The sequence below is a fragment of the Larus michahellis genome, chromosome 15 (genome assembly GCF_964199755.1).
Source record: "Larus michahellis chromosome 15, bLarMic1.1, whole genome shotgun sequence".
NCBI classification, from domain to species: Eukaryota; Metazoa; Chordata; class Aves; order Charadriiformes; family Laridae; genus Larus; species Larus michahellis.
The window spans coordinates 7,598,411-7,620,366 of record NC_133910.1 but is presented as its reverse complement, the minus strand read 5'-3'; the positions used below and the strand labels follow the sequence as shown (position 1 = coordinate 7,620,366).

Here is a 21,956-nt window from a genome sequence, read left to right as displayed (position 1 = left end):
CAGCAGTGGAAGCACTCACACTGACAGATCCAATTTGTCTATACAAGATACTCTGCTTCCCTTAATCTTCCATGTGCTTTTGAGAAGACAATAATTTTTCTGCAGTGCATAATTTTGAAAAGTTACCTCTGTGTGTATTTGTATAATACGTTCCAGGATCCTTTGGGATCCTTGTTGTACGTGGGATAACAGACCAATCAAAATGGGATATTTTTATTTGCCATTTCAGAAGTGGCTCTCACACTAAATGTAAAATCATTTTGCAGGTCTAGCTAAACAGACACTATGCAAACTCTCTAAATTGAGGTGAAAGTTATATCTCTAAAAGAAGTCCTTGCAAATCTGTGTTTCTTACTGTATTAGCTGACATGGAAGGAACATTATTTTATTCTCCACTCTTAAATTACATATCCATACCCCAGTAAAGCTATGATGCATTTATTGATCATTCAGTGTTCGTAGAAATCACGTATAAGAAATGAAGTAGCATGCTTGAAATTAAATATATATATTTCTGAAGAGCGATCAAGAACTATCATGCAAATTCTGCTTGCTTGCTTTACATAAGTACAAATCTGATGGTACTGAGTGGAATGTAACGACTTATTTCTAAATGTCCTTTTTTGAAACAACGCTTTTGCAAAGAATAGCCAATTCTATTCAGATGAATAATACCTGTCCACAATGCTTTTTGAGGTAGCCAGCTGCTTTACACATATCAATTAAAATTCCAGCAACTGTCTGAGGTACTGTAGACACAGTATGAGTTGATGAAGTGATACACAGAACAGGTAACTAATTTTTAGTCATGCGCTGTTATTGAATATGGGATTAATTTCAAGGATCTCAGCGTTTTATTCCATGTTATCTGCACTCCAAAGGGCCAGCTACCTTTTAAGAGTGGCGTGCCAGATTGTACTTTTATTTCTGAGATTAGCTGGTGGGCATGCTGGTATCAACTCAGCAGGAACTGGGGGCTGCTGAGTCTAAACGGAGAGAGACACTGCCAGTCACCTTGCTGACAGCATCAAGCCTCTGTCCAAGGCAGAGGCTCCCAGCTGCCACCAAGTTCGGAGCACTGTGACAGCCAGGAATCGGGATCCTGAGCCCATCACAGATGCCTTTTACGATAGTCCATGGCTCTTGGCCCTGTGCCAGCTCTTGCTTGCCATTCAGAACCCGCCAGCACCATGTCTTTGCGCCCCTGCGGTGGCAGCTTGCAGACACCTACAACAAAGCAAGCTTTCCCCATGCTCCTTCCCATTCTAGTTACAACGGACTAAAATCTTTGTCTTATTATCAATGTAGGAATGAATACACGATAAGCAGTACCTGTACAGTGCAAGAGCTCATACCCGTAATATTTAAGGACTTCATTCTCTTCAGTAACTCTTCATTCTACGAAGCATAATAGATCTATGATTTTAATGGAGATGGATTATTTGTATAACACGTCACGTCTCTATGTGTAACAGAACTTCAGAAATGAGGCAACATGTTTTCTGCCTGAATTGAAAGTATGGTTTTCAAAGCAAAAAGGACAGAGCATTTGCAGGGACATTTGGGAGGGGAGACAGGGAAAAGGAGGTCAGAAATTAGAGAAAATGCGTGAGCCCTTTACGAATGGCACTGGAGGTGTCCTTTTAAGTAATGTTGCAGATGTAGGGGCCTTTCCAATAATTTTCCTTTTGGGTAGCATCTCGATTATTTTTCTCTAGGGATGTTTCCATTTAACCTAAAACTCTGAGCCTCAGTGAGACCAACTTCCAGATCAGTAGAGCCAAGAACATCACTCTAAAGCAAATGACACTTAAGACCTAGTTCAAAGCTAAACAGTATAGGAGTAACTGATCAGGTATTGTCTGTACCCAAGTAACAAGCACAAAATGTCAGCATAAAGCCACTTCAAACTCTGTGTTACATTCTCAGGTTAATTCAAAGGCAATGCATTTAAGTACCCAGGCCTCATCCAAACCTGATTTGTCATGCTAGGCAAGAGAGCAGCGCACAGGTTTGAAATGAACAATCAGGGAAACAGAATTTGGTCTTGCCTGGTTATACTCGTTGGGGAGACAAGTAGGTTCTGGTTGATACAAATCCCTTTTATTATTTGAAGAGTTTTGTTGTTTGTCTATGGGTTTGTTTGTTTGTTTTTAATAAATGAGACTATGTAGCAAGTTCTGTTCCTCTGAACAGAACCATCAGTCAGTAATAGGCAATGCCTTTGCTCCCCTCTTGCTGCCAATCTAAGCTCCAAGAGCTCTTTCCCATGGTCAGACACTGCGTTTTTGTTTGAACCATGTATGTCGTTTTCTTCATCCTTATTTCCATCTGTTTGGGGTAGAGGGAATGAGGAGGCGTAAAAGAGGAAGGCTCAGTTACGTCTCTCTATTTTTGGGTAGAGACTGCTGTTTCGGTTCTCTGGAGCGTCAGCAGAACTCAATTGTTTCATTTATCACAAATAGAGGGCAGCTACTGCACCCACTAGTGGGTGAACTTTTACTGAGATTCAGCTTAGAGCATTTGTTTTGCTCCAGGTCAGAGAAATCATACCCCCAGTGTGCACACTTCTTGTTATATCTCATTCTTTTTTTCTTGATGATTTCCCCATCAGTGCTTTGTCTCACACTGCTCTCTCTTTACCTCAGTATTCTCTTGTTCTTGTTTTCTGATGCTGATTTGCTCTACTATGTGAAAGTGAAAACTTATTAACATTTTGTCCCATAAAGCACAAGAAAGAAAAAGCACAGATCGGCACTGTGATAATAGTTACTTTAGAGAGACTTAGTAGCCACAGGCTACTAACAACCCTCCCCCAATTATCCCTGATTTTACCTTATTTCTACGCAGTGTTACTATGTCAAACCAAAAATATCTATGTATCTGATACTGCCATGCCAGAAAGAAAAAGCAAGATATGATTTATTGAAATACTGTTGATATATTGAAACCTCAGCAAATCAGAGCTATTGGAATAAAGAAGGATTAAACTACAATTTTTTAGAAGAGTCATCTTCTGTAGCTGTTTGTTCCTTTCTTATCCTCAGGGAAGAAGTCCAGACATGCACCACGTTACAGGGAACATGTACTACATTTGCAGTAACTTCGCATATTACTTGCTGAAAAACATGTTGATTTATTTTTGGTCTGTTTCACATATTCAAATTCCAGTTTTCTTATCTTACTTCGCCATCTCATAAAACACAAACTTTTCTCCATAAATTCCCTCTGACAAGTTATTTAAAATTTTTAAATTGCAGTTTGCACTTTGCTTTTTTTTATGATGCGGACTGTATATAAATTCACACTTGCAATATTTACTCTACTTCCAAACAGTAATATTCCTTGTCAGTTCTAATCATACCAATTAAAGATAATTTAGTGATGACTTAAGGTCATCTATTTATAGATGATAAATATTAAACATTAAGAACGTATTAAAAACACTCTGCTATTGGGTTCAAATATTTAGTAACAGTTATTCAACATAAAGTAAATTGAGATAAAAAATCCCCCTACTTCCTGCATTTAACTATTTGCAGTAGAAGCACTCATACAACAATGCTCAGGTTGCTGAATTTGAATAGAATATATTTGTTTCCCTTATTAAGGGACAGATTATCATGTCACTGTTTTGCATCTTCAAGCGGGACAATCTGCTGATCTGTTAAAAAAATAAGCATTTCTCAGTAAATGCTGTACTAGGATTTTACCGATAATAGCAGCAGAGCGCTGTTTCATGATATATCAGCCGAGTTCTCGAATGAATGCACTGAGGCAGAACACCAAATACTCCCTCCAGAGAAGGGACTGTAATCCTGCTGGGACAGAACCAGTACATTGTTTCCAATACTCTTATGTCTTTTAAAGCTGCTTTGTAAATGGATGTTTAAAACGAAGGTGGAAACCAAACTAGATGAGAAATAAAGTCGCCTGAAACCCATGGCTACAGACACCTGGTTGAAAAAATCTAAAGAGTTCTACAGCTGTGGCTTTTGAGATGTTTCACTTGTGTTAAAAATGGTAGAAAAGGACAGCAGGGTATACTTTGTCATTAAGTATTGTAGTTCACATCCTGACATTTGACCTGATAAAAAATAAGCCATACCATAAAAAAGGACATAAAAAAATACCCTTCTTGGTCAAGCCAGTGGTCCATCTAGTCCGTTACTCACTGTCAGTGGAGAGAAAAGAGGTGCCAGGGGTCTGTCTACAAGCAAGTGGACTATGAAAGGGGTCAGACACACACCCTGTCGCTAAAAAGCAGTCTCTTGCCACTGTTAGAGCTTCCACAGCTACCAGCTACCTCCCACTGCAGGAGATGCCAAACTTGAACTCTGGATATTCAAATTAACTCCTGTGCTAATCAGACTAGAGCACCATCAGTCCAACCCAAGAATGCATTTACGTTCTTAGCTGTACTATAGAGTATCACGAAGGTCCGCACAAACCAGGGGAAGAACCACAGCAGATACACAGTGCAGGATTTGAAATCCAGAGGCTTCAGCTCCATCGGGACTTGTTTTCCCTGCTTGTGAAGGGGGTGCCACTGAACCTCTTTCGGCTCCAGTTTCGCTATGTGTGACATGGCTGTAACAGTTCCTTATCGTGAGTTCTAGAGAATCTTATTTCACTACTATTTGTGAAGTCCTTTAAATCCCTTAGAAGAATCGCTGCACCCGGCTCTGACATAAACGGATTCGCATGTGCTGAAGCGGCGCTACGGCCATTCTCACAGCGCCTACTCTGTGTGCTCTAATTTTGATTTTTACATGCAGCCCAAACTCCTTCCCAGCAGCAGCAAGAATAACTCCGCTGAAGTTCATGCATCTGTGCCTGCTGATGCCAGCGCTAAATTTAGCTTGTGCGTTCATCATGAAGTTATTCCAATGGAGTTACAATTAGAAAAAAAACCTGTAAGTAATTGCTCGTAACAGATATGACTGTGCTTAAGGAAGCTGCAACGCCAGTAAACGCAGCACAACCGTCACCCAGCTGCAGCCACACCGACAGTATGTTGTGCCTGGTTCCCTACGGCTCTCCGGTGCTCCCGGGAGGAGCTGCCCGGCTCCCGCAACCCAGCTCGGGGTGAGGTTAAACAGTCATTCAGCCACAGCACAAACCACCACCATTCCCTCATCAACACAAACGAATATAAAACGCACAGAAGTCAAAATGCACGCCAGGCTTTTTTTTTTTTTTTTTTTTTTTTTTTTTTAAGATGACTCCCCTACCCCATTTCCTCAACAAGCGCATGCCGCACATGCTAACCAAAGCCCCGTGTTTAAAATTACGTTTCTAGCACTGCAAATAATTCCTGCTCCGAGGGCAGAGGGCTGGGGAGCAGAGCCCAGGCCCGTTTCCCGGCTGCGCCGAGGCAGCGGCTCCGCAGCAGCCGCGGGGGCCGCAGCTGGCACCGCTCGACGCTGCGGGAGTTTTGCGCCGCCAGTCGCCAAATACCGCATTTCTGCTCAAACATCGTTTTTCTCACAATGCGGCCCACCCTTCTCCTCCCCTCCGCGCCTGCCGCCGCCCGTCCCATCTCCCCACCCCCCTCGACGCCATCTTAACTCCTGGCAGCTCCCGCGCCCTCCCACCTCTGCTGCCCCTCGTGCCTCCGGCGGGATCAGCCGGCGCCCCGCGGGGGAACGGCTGGGGCGGCCCGGCGAGGGCTTTTCCTTCCCCTGCGGCCGCCCCCCGCCGGGGCCTGCCCACACCCCTCTCCTACACCGACCCCCGAAGCCCTTCTCCAATATGGCACCTGCCCGGCTCCCTTTACCGCCCGCAGGCCGGCGGCTCCGTCGCTCGGGGTGGCGTCATCCCGCGGCGCCTCGCCCGTTTCCATGGGAACCGGCGGTGGGAGCCCGTCGGGCCGCGACCCCCGCTCGCCGCCATGTTCGCGGACCGGACGGCGGCCGGCGCCGCGGTGGAGTCGCTGTGGAGGAGCGCCCGGAGTGCGCGCTGCGAGGCGGTGAGAGACCGTGAGGGACCCCTGCGGGCTCCGGGGCGGCCGTGGCCGCGCCCCGCGCTCTTATACCGCCGGAGGGGCCGGGCCGGGGGCGGCTGTCGGAGGCGGCCCGCACCTTCCCTCCCCCTGGTCCTGCTGAAGGGGCGGCCGCGCCCCGGCGCGTCCCCTCCGTGCCCGGTGAACCCCTCGCAGGTCCCGCTGCTCCGGCGCGGCCTGGACGGAGACCTTCCCCGCAGGGAGGTCGCATCCCTGCCGGTGCCCGGGGCAGAGCCGGCGGCAGGCAGGCCTGAGGTACCGGTGTCTGTCTGCTGGCTCTGCAGCGTCTGACTGATTTAGGCCCTTGATACAAATCGGCAAAGAAACACACGTGCAGCTGCCACAAAACTAGTAGTTTGAGAGCTGGTAATATTGTGCTTGTCACCGTGTTTGGTGATTGCGATTTCCTCTGGGGGGTCTCTGCCTTTTTGCTTTCTCTTGTCCAGCCCATCCCATGCTGTAGAGCACCTGGCCTGAATTTGGCTGGCATTCAGGCATCTCTGCCTCCTGTCAGATCGTGTGAAGGTCACAAATACACCAGCGACACCCCGACAGTTACAGACACACCCTGCTTTTAACCATGAACCAGAGGTGTGCAAATGTGCTGGAATATCTGTATAAAGTACCCAAAAGGGGAAGATGCTTTTTTGAGCATAGGAGGTTCCACCTAAACACAAGGAGGAACTTCTTTGCTGTGAGGGTGGCAGAGCCCTGGCACAGGCTGCCCAGAGAGGTGGGGGAGTCTCCGTCTCTGGAGACATCCCAAACCCGCCTGGACACTTTCCTGTGCCACCTGCTCTGGGTGACCCTGCTCTGGCAGGGGGTTGGAGGAGATGATCTCCAGAGGTCCCTTCCAACCCTATGATTCTATGCTTTGAATGTTTTGTGCAACACTTTTTTTTTTTTTTCCCCTGTTTGGATTATGGGCTGTCTGTCTTTTTTTACTAGAAGAGCTGCCAGACCGGGAAAATTTTAACAGCAGAAGCTGCAGTACAATCTCATAGTAGCCGAGATGCCGGTGTGCAGACGGATCAAAGTAAAGATGCTGTCCAAGACTTCCAGCAAGAAGTCCAAGTGGACTACGCTAGCCTTCTGTCATTCCTTCAGAGGGTGGAGGATGCTGTTATCAAAGAGCTAAATAAGAACTGGGAAAGCCATGCCTTTGATGGCTTTGAAGTGAACTGGACAGATCAGAATGAAACAGTAAGTTGACAGAATTCAGATCCTTGTCATTTCCCAAGCAGACCTGGTTGCAGCTGCTCTAACTCGTTAGTTCTATCTCTTACTGCTGTGATGGTTCTTGCCAGATTCTAGTAATTAGAAATTACTGGTTGTTTTTTCCTCTGGCTTCCTCCCTTGTTGGCAGCCTGGCCTTGCTTGGTAAAACTGTTCTTCCTGCTAGTGACTGTGTTGCAGCAGCTTTGTGAGAAGGAAGCCTGCAGTTGGCGTCGGCTTATTTTCAGCTTCCAGTAGCCCCTTTCAAGCATCCTTGCCTAGCAGTTATCTAGGAACAGTTGAAGTCAGTGATGTGGCAGCTCTTCCTACTTAGATTGTATTTGTTTAGTGTACAGCGCTCAAGAGTGGGAGCAATTTGTATCAGTCAGTACGTGTCGGTACAGTCATTTTCAAACCATTGCTTGTGACGCTTAGTGAGTGCTAGACTTCTACTGAGGGCTGCTGTAAATCCTTAGGGCACAGCCTTCCCGAGCTGTCACGCAGCCCCTGAAGTGTGCAGTCTGTGAGAGGTAATTATGAGGTGACAGTTGGTTTGTTAGGGTCATGTGTTGTGTTTTTTTTTTTTCCCAGTAGGAATTCAACAACGTTTTACGTGTATCTATGTGCTACTTGGAGAGAGGGGAAGCCAGTGCTGTAACCATAGGATCGTACGCAGGGGCATGCACAGATTTCGTTTCTCTGTGTTTGGAGGTTATTGCTTCAGTGCTTGAATTTGATCTCTTCCAGGTGTTGTGTTTGCATACGTTGTCATACCCAGAGGCTCAGGATCAAAACCTACAGGTTACCAGTGTCTCGTGGAATGCAACCGGATCCGTTGTTGCATGTTCGTATGGCCGGTGAGTATCTGAACAGATTGAGAGCACAACGGAGGTTGATGTGACATCTCAGGCTGACCTGAGTTTTACATATGTTTGTTATCTCTCTAGTAATAAACTAGATATTTATATACACCTTATGCAAGTTAACTAATTCATATTCAAAGAAAGGAAATCTTAGGGCAATCTTAAGTTATGGCTTTTATTTCTTCTACCTTCCCTCCCACCCCGAAAATGGATGTATATGCTCTTACTGATTTGTTTCTAGATAGATTCTATTTGGACAGAAAATGTAAAGAGCAGATGCACTTGCAAATGTATGTGGGTGAGGTTTGGAAGTACGTACTTATCTTCATTGAAGATCGTGTTGTTTTAATGTGGTCTCTCTTAGCACCCCGGATGAACCTGGCACCCATTCACGCGTGCGCCTGATGCCATGGACATGCACTAACAAACACTTAAGAATTTCTAAATTGAGGGTTGAACAAAGCTTTAATCCAGTGACTATCTGTGGCAGCCTCTCCTTTCTGTGCCCTACTGCTGCCCTTATTCCTTTTCCTTTCACTACCATTTCTGTAGATTAGGAGCCCCAGCAAAAAGGAGATCCGTGAGTTGAATGCATAGGGAAAAGCAAAACAGGGCAAACCTGTATGTTACTTGCCCCTTCTGCTCTCCCAGTCTACCGCTCTTCTCGGATTAGAATGTGGTTTCTGTGTCTGTGATTACTCTCGGTAGAATTCCCTTCCATGAACTTACACAGTCTCTGTGAATCTGGGTAAACTTTTAGCATCTACAACATCCTTTAATAAGGAGCTTCACAGATCAACTACACGTTGGATGAAAAATTGCTCCCTTTATTTGATAATATCTCTTCCAATAAAAGAATTAAGAGCATCAAATAAAGTCAGTAGAAGTCAGGTTCAAAACAATTGCTTCCTGTCCTGGCCACTGACTGTTCTGTAGATCTCTGTCCTCCAAATCGTCTTCTTGTAGCAAGACAGGACATCCCATTCGTCAGTGTGGTGCTAGTGACAGAATCCGTGTAACGTTTTGGTAAACGTGCGATGAGTGAAACAGACAGAAGTAACAGAGGGAGTAGGGCGGTAGGTGTCTTTTAGCGTCCCAGACTAATAACTCATGAGCCACTTGTGGCAAACAAGTATGATGGGCATAGGACTGGATTGAAATCTCTGGAGCTGGAGCGCGTGGCCTGATTTGTGCAGGCTCCTCAACACCATTTGGTGGTTGTGGAGAATGTTCTCTGTTCCTATGGAGGCACCTGGACTTCAAATCATGCTGCTTATCTCAGGCCAAGTAAGACTCAGTAAGTCTTTTCAGGTCCTGTCAGTCCTCCAGGTAATATTTCCTCACTGTGAATTCTCAGACCCTGGATCTTTGAGTGCTCGTTTAGAGGAAACACGGTTTGCAACTCAGCCAGTTTGCAAATCAGCAGCAACTTGGACTCTTTAGATTTTTCGTTCCCAAATACTCATAGCAACTTTCTGTATGCGCCCTTTAAAATGTTCCCATTATTTGAGTGGTTAGTAGGTCTTGGAACAGGGACTCATATCCAAGATTTACTTGCAACCTCTTTGTTCGGTAAGGACACTGACATGTGCTGTACCTATACTAGCCTGCGGAGAAGTTTCGTCACCTCGGTTTTCCTTCAAGCCCCAAAGCAGCACGTTTAAATGATGAGTGGGGCACACCAGAGCCCCGCTGGACGGGGATTCTCTGCGCAACAGACAAGGCAAGACGTAGCTTTCTCCTCTTCAGGTTGGATGGTGGGGACTGGAGCACAGAAAAATCCTACGTCTGTACCTGGAATCTGCACAGAAGGGGATTGAATCCGCAGCGCCCTGACCTAGTGGTGGATGTTCCCAGTTCTGTCATGTGCCTGGCTTTCCACCCCTCCCAGCCTTCACTGATAGCTGGTAGGTTGCTCTTAATTTGGATCCTATCTGAAACGTACCCTTATTTCCTTCAGCTGGGATCATTTTTTTCTCTCTCTCAGCTCAGCCTAAGATTTCTTGCAGAAGTGATGGTGCTGCAGCTCCTCACACTGAGGAGCTAATGCTCACAACATTGACAAGTGTACCCGTGCTTCCGAACTGGGACTTGCTGCTCTTTCAGTGGCATTTTCTCAGAGAGCGATGATAGAAGGAAATGCAGTCCTGGGTGTAAGTAGGAAGAAAGTACATATTTTGGCAGAGCTGTATTCTCTTACACCAGAGCTGACTGTGCCCTGTATGTAGCTGCCAGTCCTCTGAGGCTGGGGGGGGGCTGTGAATTTGTCACCGTTTCTGCTGAGGACTGCTTGTCCCAGAACTCTGGTCATACTCGGTGACAATAAGAAAAGTTACCCCCAGTTCTGCTGTAGTAGCAGCTCCGGCTGCCCCTTGCATTACTGGTGTTTATGCGCCATTAGCCCTTAGCTGGTTTAGTGGTTTCTTCGTCCTTTCAGGTGGCCTGTTCAGTGGGGAGCTGGTGGTGTGGGATACCAGCAGAACAGAAGACCCCGTGACCTGGAGGACGGGGATGACAGATGACACTCACACCGATCCAGTCTATCAGGTAACGGAGAACATCTACAGCAGACACGGCTGGGGGAGGCGAGAGTTGTCATTGCTGTATTTCATCCCTTCGGTTCTTATTCACCTTACTGGTACTTTACCAGAAGCTCTTAGACAAGTTGCTACATTTCAGCAGTTTTGTTCTCTTTTGGTTGGCTATTTTTGCCCAACTCTAGCTATTGAACAGGCATTTGCTGAACTGGACGCAGACCCTGTAAAAAATAACTTTTGGCTGTTCAGGATAAATGAAGAGTAGACCCGTTCCCAGGTTGTTACTGTTTATTGATGCGGGTGCAGCCAACAATACCTGTAGTGGTTTAAAAATGTGAGCAGCAAAGCGTCACTGATCCTTAGTTGGCAGCTTAAAGCTACAGGAGGGGGCACAACCTGTCATGCAGTCTGGCGTCCTACTGGTTTTTGACCTTCTGGGGTCTTCTGACGCTGGGCAATCTGTGTATTTTCTCAGCTAAATGTCAGGAAAATGCTGCTGTTTGTAGCTGGGCGAAAGCGTTACAAATACCACGTCTCAAAGGTGCTGGCAAGTGAACCATGGAAACTGCAATACAGAACTCATCCCTGAATTCTCTCCTGGCATCTGTGTGCCAGTTCCCAGCAGGAGCTGGTTTGGTACCACGATCACTGGTTGCTGCCTGGCTCTGCTCCCGTGTTGTCTTGGCGGGTCAGGGGACTGCAGGCTGCGGAGCACAGGCTTGGCCGTTGAGACAGTCCCCTTCGTCACGACCTTGTGGCATTTGTGACAGGTTAACTGGTTACCTGCCGCTAAGCACAGAAACCACAACCGGCTGTTGAGTGTGTCGACGGATGGAAAGATCCTGGTGTGGCGGGAGGAGCGAGATGGTCGGCTGGCCTTGGCCGAAGGATTCGCCGTGGTGGCTCAGCAGGTCCCCCGCAGCGCTCAGCTGAAGAAGGTGAGTTCAGCGGTTCAAACAGGACTGATTTGACAAAAACAGTCTTAACTCTGGAGCCCGTGTGGCAGAGCTCGACCTTCAGAAGTGAAGGAGAAGCCCCATTTGAACAGAGGCACTAACCCCTGATTCCCATCTCCTTTCCCATACTGAAATCGCTCCTCAGAAGGCTGGCAACAGCTGAGGTTTTGCCATGCTCTGAGGAGAAGTTGCTGGGATGGAGGCGAGAACCTGCTGATAATACTAACTCACGTGAGTCCCCGTGTAGGAGGATGCTGCAGAGGTTAAAGGCTGAGCAGTGCTACAGACATCGTAGCTGGTGCAAGTCGTGCAGTGACCAGCTCCAACTGCGTGTGTTTCACTGGAGCCGCGGCTCTCACAGCAGCTTTGTCTCTTTTTCTCCCAGTTCACCTGGGGAGAGGCAGCCGTGGGTGTGACCTCGCTCTCTTTTTCACACTTCGATCCTCGCGTGTTCGTTGTTGGTGTGGAAGGCGGCTATTCCCTCAAGTGCTCCACGGCAGCAGAGACACTGGCTCTCCATCGGACAGGCAGTTCCGTTCCCCTCAGGGCACCGGCGGAGCTTGCCTTCTCCCCGCAGGGTGGGCCCGTCTACTCCGTGAGCTGCTCGCCCTTCCACAGGCAAGTGCTGTGAGTTAACACCGGTGCTGCACGTCAGACATAATCACTGCCTGACTCTAAACATGCGTTTTTCAAATAGTTTCAAAAAAAAAAAAAAGGGTCACTGGCATTGGGAGCTTGATCAAGGAACTTCCCATCGTAGGAGAAACAACATCCGTTGGCTTGGTGAAGCTGCCCACTGGAGTGTGCTGCATGTGGGCACAGTATGAGAAATGCAAAATAGCACCTGCCCCCAGGCCAGCCCAGAACATCAGCACCTTCCTTTGATCATCCCAGGCGTTAATATTAAAGATCAATTTAAAGACAAGGGGAAGAGCTGAAAAATTCATTTACTTATTAGTGCTTAAGTGATCTGGCCATCACAAATCTTACCAGTTGCTGCCTCAATTTAAACGAGAAGCTCAGACCGCTGCCTGCATTTACCCACCACTCGTGGAGGAGGTCCCAAGCCGTGCTTCTATGAAACGTGCTGATGGCCCAGGTCTGCATTTAATTTGCATGAGACAGACACAGCTCTAACAATGCCCGTCTCTAGATCAGCCGTTCTCAGGCATCCCTGGCCCACAACCCCCACCAATACTCAGTGGACAACACGAGCCCTCATTAAATTAATTACGGGCAGTGACAAAGCTGTGTCTCTACAGACACATCCCAGGGTATGGCTTGGAGATCGCTGCCTTAGGAAATACATTCAGACCTTTGCAAAGCAGTAATATTGTCCAAGGTCATGCTCTGTAAGTGATTTTTGTTCTATGTCTTTAGCAATAAAGCCAAAAAAGTTGTTTCTTGCTTCCTCCCTCCCCCAGGAACCTCTTTCTGAGCTGTGGGACTGATGGACAAGTTCACTTGCACTCCATGCTGCAGACACAACCCCTCCTTTCTCTTCAGTTATCAAAGAAATACCTCTTCTGTGTCCGCTGGTCTCCGGTTCGACCACTGGTCTTCGCAGCTGCATCTGGGGAAGGTAAGTAACAGCAGGCGTCTATTCTTAGACATAAAATTAAGATCATGCTGTGTATTAATTAGTACAAGTCAATTGTATTGATTAGCACTTCCCACAAGCGGAGAGAGCAGCGACCATTGGTTGTACTGTGCAGTTAGTGTAACAGAGTCATTTCTAACTAGCAAGATGACTTCAGTCATGGCTATTTTTCACTTTTGATGATAACTTCTGTTGCCGCAGCCATTCGCAGGGATATAACACGGCAAGACTACCGTGGCTCAAAGTTATTTCCAGCTTCCTTGGTTTTGACATTTACTTCTCGAGCTAATGGTTCAAAACAAAAACTTTTTCCTTAGAAAACTGCCCAAACATTTTTTGAGTTAAGGAATGGAGATTTCACAGAATTTGGTGAGCTGGTTTCAGGTCTCTGACAGCAGAATAAATCCGCGCGGCCTTGCAGTGATGCCAGCTGTCTGTCACAGCCTGGACACCATCAGAGGGAAGGAAAACAGGTTAAAAAGAACAACTTCCAGACTAAGGAGACACTAACCAGCTGTTAAACACAAAGTCCCTTGCTATAAAGCTGCAATAAGTGTTTCTGTTTTACAGGAGATGTGCACCTGTTTGACTTTGAGAAGAGCTCGCAGAAGCCTGCCCTTTCCATAAAGCAGGCGGCGGGTGAACACCCCGTGTACTGTGTAGAATTTAACACCAAGCAAACTCGGCTCTTGGCAGCAGGGGATGCTGCCGGCGCAGTCAGAGTCTGGCAGCTGAGTTCTGACTTCACTGAGCAGGGACCCAGGGAAATGAATCATCTGGAGCAGCTGGCAAGCGAGATCACAGACTAAGGCAGCAACACAACCAGCTGCGTGAAGCTCGTTACCACCTACGCTGACCCCAGGAAAAGTTGCCTGCTCACCTCTTCCACGGTATTGGCCTGTAAAACTCACATAACTATGACAGCCGGAGTTTCATCCACGTAACAGTTACATTTGCATTTAGCCATTACACACAAGATGATGTGGTTCGACCAGTAACTTTTATTGAAGCACACTGCAATATGTTTGTTTTCCCCTAAGAGGTTTAAGCTAAGCACTTTAAGGTTACATCATAAAGTAACATCGATTATTGTAGAGCACAAAGAGAGAGAGAGACACATGCAGAGCTACAGTCAGCAAACGTGAGCATGTTCTTTGCATCTTTTGGTACTAGTGTTTCAGATCAATTCACAAAGAGTGAACGTGTAAATTCTATGTAGTCGTAGGCAGAAGGAAGTTCTCTGCCCTTGCCGTCCATGTAGGGCTTCATGTGAGAAATGCAGTAATCGGCTTGTTCCCGGGTCAGGTTCTGAAAGACAAGGAGACAAGGAGGTGGAGGCTGCGGATGGGGCACTCACAAGCAGCGCTCCCATCCCCAGGGGCACAGCTCGGGGCAGAAGCCAGAGCAGCAGGACCAGGCCCGGCATGGAAATGCTCTGGCTGTTCACAGTATTTGGTTAAGGGTTGGAAGGCCTGACCTGAGTCTTCCCACCAGAGAAGGCAGAACAGGTAACTGATACGAGGAAGCCGTGCAACCTCTTTATTTCTCTGCCAGCTGGTGGGATTCAGACAGGAAAAACTTGCTGTGTTGGCAGGGCCGTGAGAGGGAGGAGATGTTCATACTGTCTAAGCGTAGGCTTAAGTTTCTCCTTTGAACCGCTGTCTGGAGAAACATCTCCCTCTAGTCTCCCAAGTGATTAAAGGAAAGCATGAGTTTCTGAGTAGAGACACAGTGAAGGCACCCCCTTCCCAGGCCTTTGAGTAGCTCATTTTACTCAACCCAAGTAGTTCTTTGGCAATTAAAGCTTTTCCCCTTCCCCTGTAGAGCCAAGAAAGCAGCTGGATAAGGCTGTTGCCATCATTCGTGTTTGCTGCAGAGGATACCTCGCCTCTGCAGGTTCAGAACTGACTCAACTACAGTGACACGAACCTCCAAACATCTAGTGCTGGTCCTCGTTAACAGTTTAAGTCTAGAAACAAAAAGCCTCCGTCTGTTTTTCCCTGGTGGGCCATAACCAGTACTCACTTGGTAGAGCTCCTCCTTGGTCACGTAGGGCTTCCCCTCTGAGCTGAGGGCGCGGAAAGCGCTCTCGATCTCCTCGCTGGATTTCACATTCTCTGTTTCCCTGCTGATCATAAACGCCATGTACTCCTGCAGCGAGACGTGTCCATCCCTGCCGGTGAAACACAGCGTGTGAACTCCGCTGTCCATTAACGCCTGATCACAGCACTTCCAAACTTTAACTTTTCTGAGGAGTGACAGTCTTAACGCAGGAGACTGTCAGCACCAGATCATTTTCTAAATTGAATTTCTTCTTCACGAGTGTCAGTCTTACCGTCATAAAGACTCTTTTACATGAACTGTTGTGAAAACAACCATAGCCTCTCCACAATAGAAGGAAGCACAGCTCTCAGAGTGTGTGGGAGACCTTCCAGCCAGCTCCCCAAAGAATACTGGTACAATATTTTGCCATATAAAAATAAAAGGTCCAACCCACTTACCTATTGGGATCTACAGTGTCAAGAATAGACTCAAACTCTGGGTCTGGCTCTCCTTCCTCAACCATGGGCAGGTCATAGCCGAGAGAGCGCAAGCAAGACTTAAACTCCTGGTGATTAAGTCGTCCAGATTTGTCCTTGTCAAAGTGCCTAAAAACATAAAAACAACCCCCATATTTTTAAGTGTCAGTTGTTGAGTATCCGATCGCAAGTTACACAGCGGTCTGAAAACCAGAAGAGATTATAACCAGCCCACTACTGTGAGCTTGACTCAGTAAACAGTTCCTATCTAACATGAAACCTAAGGACAAGTTCTTCACTTTGGCTGAAAAGCATTTCAAAAAATGGCTATATTCCCAGCTGGAATTCATTGTCATTCCCAGTTCCTACACCATTGTGCCTGTGAGTGAGCATGCCCAGGAGAGGCTCTGGCGTGGCTGTGGCTGCACCCAGCCAGCAGCGGGTGTCCCTGCAGGCTCCTGCCATCTGGCAGGGATCAGAGCAGCTCAGCACAAAACTGGGCAGAAAACAAAGGAGCTACAAACGGATCGGTCAGAGAATCCTGTGAACAGGAGCCATCCACGTGCCAGACATATCTCAGGAGCATTCCTCTGGCACACGTTCCCTGCCACTCACTTGAACATCATGCTGAACTCCTTCAGGGCCTCCTCGGTGACTCCAGTTGTGTTTCTGAAAAGGAAGACGCAAAGCTCGTGAACAGTTCCTGACCTGCAGAACTCTGCTAGAGTCCACCTGCCCCAAGCCAGCATCTGCCACGGCTCAACAGAATCAATCAATTCCTCTAAAATCTCGCCATTGCTAGTGGCCAACAGGAACTATTTCCAAAACTGGTAACTTTATCCCTCTGAAGAGAGCCAGGAGGTGGTGGGGATTTACAACCTCACTATGCCCATTCGTCACAGCACAGGAGAGACTCATTAGCCCAGGCAGATGCGTCTCCCATCTTTTATCCCCCTTTACACTGCAGGAAGAGCAGGCAATACCGAGCTTGGATCTGCTGTTCCAGGTTGTGCTGCATTCTCATCCCCAGCTGGTCAAGCTGGTCCCACTGCTGTGCCAGCCCCACGGTGCTGTGTTCTGTGTATTTGTTGTCCAAGATAAGTGCCTCTTCCATGGCTGCCCCAAGGTCCTCAATCTTCTTCAGCTGGCTCCTCATAGCTCGGATCTCCTGGTGCTTACGCTGTTAGGAGGGAGGGAAGAGGGAAAAATCAAGGAGTGCAGACAAACCCTTAGAAAGTTGGAACACAGGCTGGCAGGGGAGGAAGGGTTAAACTCTTCTTTTTCTGCTGGGATTTGTAAAATAGTATTCAAAACAATGTTTCTCTTCATGCACACTACTGGAAACCAACAGGGCTTTCCAACCAGTTCTTTTGACAAAAAACCCTTCTTATTACGAAATGTGCTGAAAACACTGTATCCTCTCTGCCCGACCCCGCTCATTTAGAAAAAAAGAACAAAAAGGAAAACTACATCAGATTGTAGTTTAATGGCTTGTGATAAAAGTAGACATCAGATATGTAAACCCAAAATATAAATCCCAAAGGTCTCTTTAGTACTCAAAATGGGTAAAATCAATGAAGATTTTACCATATAATTACAGGCATTTCCACTCCCACCCTGTGTTCCCAAGTCATCAGTTGGGAAAGGTGTTTCAGCAACAGGTGAGAGTCGCTTACTTTAGTAGCTTCCAGCTGCGATTCCAGTGTTCCCGATTCTTCCACCATGCAAGACCTAAACACAGAATCACAGTGAGACCATGCACGTATCCCATAAAAAAATGGCAGGTGGGGCTTGAAATTAACAGTCCTTCCTTGAAAGTAAAAATCCTGACAGCAGTATTATTCTCCTGTAGATATTTAAAGACTGTTTTTTATGTTTTGTTTATTCTGACTCATCCTATTTCAGACTGACACGTGTACATCTTGTTTGATTCTTATTTCTTTATATAGTTAATTTCTAGCCCCATTTGAAAGGCAACATGGTCAGCAGCCACACTTCATGCCAGATCCAAAGCGCCCGCTTTACTGGACCTCATGAAATTAGAAACGTAGTGCAGTCCCACCCCACCGTGCCCAGCACACACACGCACACACGAACTACAGGTGATTCACTGGAGATGGGCGCTATTTGCCAGGAAGGTACAGAGGTGTGTTACGTGGGGATAAAATGGGGGAAAAAGACCTTGAAAACTACTGGTTTGGTTTAAAAGTAGCCTTCATGTGGCATAATCTCTGCAGAAAGACCTCTCCTGTGCAGCAGTGGCTGGTGGACAGTTGTCTTTCCCATCCCACCTCGCCCAACCTGCGCCCAGAGAAACTGAGGCACGGCCACTCCTCTCAGTCCAGTTTCCACACTGGGCTTCTAGGCACACTGCAGCCCCCACACCACCATTGCAGCAATCGTCTCCAAGACCTACTGCATATGGACTAGCTGTGGGAAGTCTCTGGATGCTGCTTTTCCACCCGAAGATCCTAAGCAACCCTTAAGCAGCAGTGTTTAAGAACCTCCGTCCTTCCAACACGCATGGGGAGGCTTCGCTGCGCAGACGCAGCGAGTCTGGGCGCTGTGCAGGTGGGCTGTCCTCATCTTTCACTCGGTGGTATTTAAGTTCATAAAACTTAAAGTTGCTGGTATTTAAGTCACTAAAACTGTGTTTTCATCCCCACTGAAATCTATCCTACACACGTTTGGGCTTCTCGAGAAGGGGATTTCAAGTGCTGAATCACTCTGTAGCAATGAAAACGCACCAAACGTCTGGGTGTTTCTCGCCACAGGGTTAAGGCTCAGGTTCAACGCACATCTAAAGAGATGAAGCGCACGCCCAGAACCCTGCGCAGGAAGCTGGGAACCAACCGTGGCAAGGAAAGAGTCAACAGGGAAACAAACCTCCAAGCATCTCTAAGCCGTGAAAGTTAGTTGGAAGGAAAGCGAGCCTTGGAATTAAAGAGTGCATTTAAAAACCAAAGTGAGGTAAGAAAATAAGAGGAAAAAACCTTCCAGATAGATCATCCCCAACTTCATACTGATAGACACGAATGACACGACGATATGCTATGCTAGTCAAAGAAAAGAAACCAAGTAAATTCCAAAAGGGAGAAAAAGAACAGAGGAAAGAACACACCCAAACGCGGCCACTACAGTGGAGCCACACTCCAAGCCAGCACCACCTTGCAGCAAATGCACACAAGTACTTAATGAAAGAAAATTATTCAAATGCTGGTTGCACATACGCAAAAATAATCCACTATTATTTTCATGTAAGTCACAAAAAAGCAAGTCTCAGTAAGAGATGAATTGAAGTCTTGCAGTTAACTCATCTACAGATTCTTTAAAGGCATTCTTCTTCCTAAACTCCAAATTCTTCGTCCTCCCCTCCCCACAGAAAACCTCCTCCAGGCAGCGCTGGGCACACACAAGCAGCTCCGCCACACCAAAAAGCAAGGCGTAGGCATGGCAGCTCTTATCTTGAAGCTTCCCTGAAGCTCTGCCTGCCCTCTTGCCAAGGAAGGCCAAGCACTGCCAATGCCTGAGCTAAATCTGTGTTTTTAATCTATTCACGCGGAATTAAGGACAAACTCTGCCTGGCATATCAGCAGCCTTCTGGTAATTTGTTCAACAAAAGAGCTTGGCATGGTGATCTCGAACTCTGACCCTACGTCTTTTAGTAAATGGCTCCTTTCTGTTCACTCGTTCTTGGATACCAGAACTAATCTACAACACTACTTTACAAAGGAGCAGAGAATTCAGCATCCGTTCCAGGAAAATCTGCTCGGTTCCATTAAACTGTATAACAAAAATGGGGCAAATTATTTTTATCTGGCAGAAACAGCAGAACACAAGACACGGTGATCATTACAGAGCAAATAAGATGCAGTTATCTGCAAAGATTCCACCCTTTTATTATGAAAAGCCTTTTTTCTCTCTTTGTGAGAAAGACTTGGCCTCCTCTCCCGCACTTTACACAGGGCTGACACACAGCCCTCTGCACCAGCGCCATACACTATTTGTTAGCATTTTACGTTATGCCTTATTACAAAGCTCCCATTGTGCCGCAGACTTTTAATGCTGAAGAAATTTAAATGGACAGACACACTCTGAGAGGGTTTGGGTAGTCTGGAGACATTTCAAGATCTTATTATTTCCTTTCCACTTCTTGACAAATGACCAGCCGGCATCCTCATCAGGAACTATTCCGTGCACACAAAGTGGACTTAGAACAGCAGGTGTTAAACCGCCTGCAAACTCAGGCAGGTCTGTGGGTTCCTGTTGGCAGGTTTTGTTTTCTGCTACCAAGAATATAAACTTCGTGGGGTATGGTCACAAAGCAGATTAAAAAAACGGGCATTTCATCTTTGCATACTACAGAGTTTTAAGACACATAATTTCAGGAAAGCCTCTTCGTAGGACTCTTCCCTCCTCCTCACCAAAAACGGTCAATGCTTTGGAGCTTTGAGAACAGTTACAATGGAAAAGTTTATTTCACTAAGGAAGTCTCTGAATGCTGGAAAACTAGGAACACCAGCTCTTTTCCAAAGGCAGACTATTCTATGTTCTTACATATCAGATTAAGAGCCTTTTCTTGTGCAAGACAAAGCAAGAACAAAAGTTAGGACTTCTGTGGTATGCTAGTGGCTACCCATTAATAATTTCTTCTGCGTTTAAGTAGGAAATTATTATGTTTCTACTGGTTTATACTGCAAAATTTTGTTTCCTGTGTCCATGCCTCTCAGCCAGAGATTGCTCTTTTCAAATAAAAGGGGTTGCAGCGCAGCTTTCAGAAGCAATATAACGACAGAAGAAAACACACAGACAGAGCAGAACACGTCACCAAATGTTTAAAGATATAAAATTCAATACTAACCCATCTAGCAGGTAAGTCCTGTAGAATGTGAAGATCCAAACATCAGGCAGCAGGACAGAGACAAGACAGTAAGAGAGGGACAGAGATTTGGGTGGGAAGCAAACATCAAAAAGTTAAAAATCATATTTATATTTCATTATTTCATGAAGACACATACAGAACTATCTGTAAACACACAGAGACAGAGAATCACAGGATTACATGAAAAAAGAACTCACCTCCTCTGAACCACAACCAGCGTGCGTCAGCACTGGCTAACAGCGCTGACTGAGCACCGTCACCTCTGTTGTCTAGAAACATGCTCTTCAGCTCACTGCAATTCACGACCTTGAGATTTTTTTTATTTCTAACACAGTTGTTAAATCTCTTGCTGTTTTGTATTGTATCTCGAAACAATCTCAAGTTGTAAAAACTCCCTCTCCCTACGCAAGGATATTTTTAGACAGCACCATGGGTAAGTGATTAGAAAGTAGTGTTAAGCTTTTTTCACAGCTTCTCTGTCTATTGGAATTCTAGTGCGATTTGTCATATACTATTCCATACAAAAGGAGCATTAACAGAACCGCCGCTGGCATCTCGCACAGTCTGCTTCGAGCTATTTGTTCCCCACCCCCCAGCTGTACTGCAGACTAGTTCAGGAGTAACTGGAGAAGAGCGAAGTCCTGGATAACGGGAATTACTGCAGGAAAATTAATTCAGAAGCAGAAACATTTTTAAAGTCTGGTGTTTCAGGGCTCTCCTCTTCCCTGTGGCTAACAGGGCCTCCCTCAAATCCCAACTGCAGGAAATGAACAAGTCCTGAATAGCTGTTTTTCAGCAGGAGACATTTACAACTCAGACAGACCAAAGAGATGGAGGATGGATACAAATATTAGCTGAGGAATTCTCCAAGGGCAGCTCCTGGGAAGACAAAACTATACCTGGTCTCCTGAATCCACTGATGGAAAGCATTAGCATGCTGAGCAAATTCCTGGCGCAGTTTGTCATTTTCTTCCTGCCTTCGCTGTTCCTTCTGCAGCTCCAGTTCACGTTCCTGAGAAATGAACAAAAACAATTTCAAACCAAGAAATAATGTGATTGACCTCATCCTGTAGTAAAACCCAAAAACTAAGGGCTGCATACCAGCACAGGTCTGATGCTCAAAACAAGACTGACGGCTCAAAAGTGTGTCCTGGATATCTAGACAAAATCATCTAAGATGACAACACAGAACACTCCTACTGGAGTTTTGAGAACTGGAATTGAACCAGCAGTGACTTTACTGCTGTCCTTTACATGGACATTAAACATTTTATAGTTAGGAAGTGAGGGACAAGGGCTTTGTCTTTTGAAAGACCACAAATGGAAGACAAGTTTAAAGCTAATGGAATTTTTTCTTTGCTCCCAAATTTTGAGATATTT

The 21,956-nt window shown here is 46.3% G+C and overlaps 2 protein-coding genes across 15 annotated transcripts in view; one reads left to right on the top strand and one right to left on the bottom strand.

Moving 5' to 3' along the window:
- The first annotated feature begins 5,363 nt into the window (after nucleotides 1-5,363).
- Nucleotides 5,364-15,674, top strand: DYNC2I2 (dynein 2 intermediate chain 2). 2 transcript variants are annotated; one of them, XM_074609222.1, is made up of 9 exons: nucleotides 5,364-5,971; nucleotides 6,953-7,207; nucleotides 7,967-8,076; nucleotides 9,832-9,989; nucleotides 10,520-10,629; nucleotides 11,390-11,557; nucleotides 11,961-12,193; nucleotides 13,000-13,157; nucleotides 13,746-15,674. In XM_074609222.1, the coding sequence occupies exons 1-9, from the start codon at nucleotides 5,894-5,896 to the stop codon at nucleotides 13,982-13,984; spliced, it is 1,509 nt and encodes a 502-aa protein (XP_074465323.1). In that variant the 5' UTR covers nucleotides 5,364-5,893; the 3' UTR covers nucleotides 13,985-15,674. The 2 variants fall into 2 exon arrangements, with proteins under 2 accessions (XP_074465323.1, XP_074465322.1); XM_074609221.1 differs by having other exon boundaries at nucleotides 5,807-5,971; nucleotides 6,956-7,207.
- The window catches only part of SPTAN1 (spectrin alpha, non-erythrocytic 1), a 52,522-nt gene continuing 44,722 nt past the window's right edge, over nucleotides 14,157-21,956 (bottom strand). For 4 of the 13 annotated variants that reach the window (XM_074609153.1, XM_074609154.1, XM_074609156.1 and 1 more), the window contains 9 exons: nucleotides 21,476-21,588; nucleotides 20,556-20,573; nucleotides 18,688-18,750; nucleotides 17,371-17,425; nucleotides 16,678-16,874; nucleotides 16,310-16,363; nucleotides 15,677-15,823; nucleotides 15,201-15,348; nucleotides 14,157-14,483 (listed from right to left, as the gene is read on the bottom strand). In XM_074609153.1, the coding sequence (XP_074465254.1) occupies nucleotides 14,358-14,483; nucleotides 15,201-15,348; nucleotides 15,677-15,823; nucleotides 16,310-16,363; nucleotides 16,678-16,874; nucleotides 17,371-17,425; nucleotides 18,688-18,750; nucleotides 20,556-20,573; nucleotides 21,476-21,588 (921 nt within the window). In that variant the 3' untranslated portion in view covers nucleotides 14,157-14,357. Of the gene's footprint in view, nucleotides 14,484-15,200; nucleotides 15,349-15,676; nucleotides 15,824-16,309; nucleotides 16,364-16,677; nucleotides 16,875-17,370; nucleotides 17,426-18,687; nucleotides 18,751-20,555; nucleotides 20,574-21,465; nucleotides 21,589-21,956 lie in introns of all 13 variants that reach the window. The other 9 variants (XM_074609157.1, XM_074609159.1, XM_074609162.1 and 6 more) reach the window with 3 other exon arrangements.

What these genes read in the sequence shown, in the direction of transcription:
- DYNC2I2 (XM_074609222.1), top strand. Translation starts at nt 5,894, where the DNA reads ATGTTCGCGGACCGGACGGCGGCCGGCGCCGCGGTGGAGTCGCTGTGG. An exon ending in CCAGCCTTCACTGATAGCTG is followed by an intron (nt 9,990 to 10,519) that starts GTAGGTTGCTCT and finishes TCGTCCTTTCAG; the next exon opens with GTGGCCTGTTCAGTGGGGAG. An exon ending in ACACCGATCCAGTCTATCAG is followed by an intron (nt 10,630 to 11,389) that starts GTAACGGAGAAC and finishes CATTTGTGACAG; the next exon opens with GTTAACTGGTTACCTGCCGC.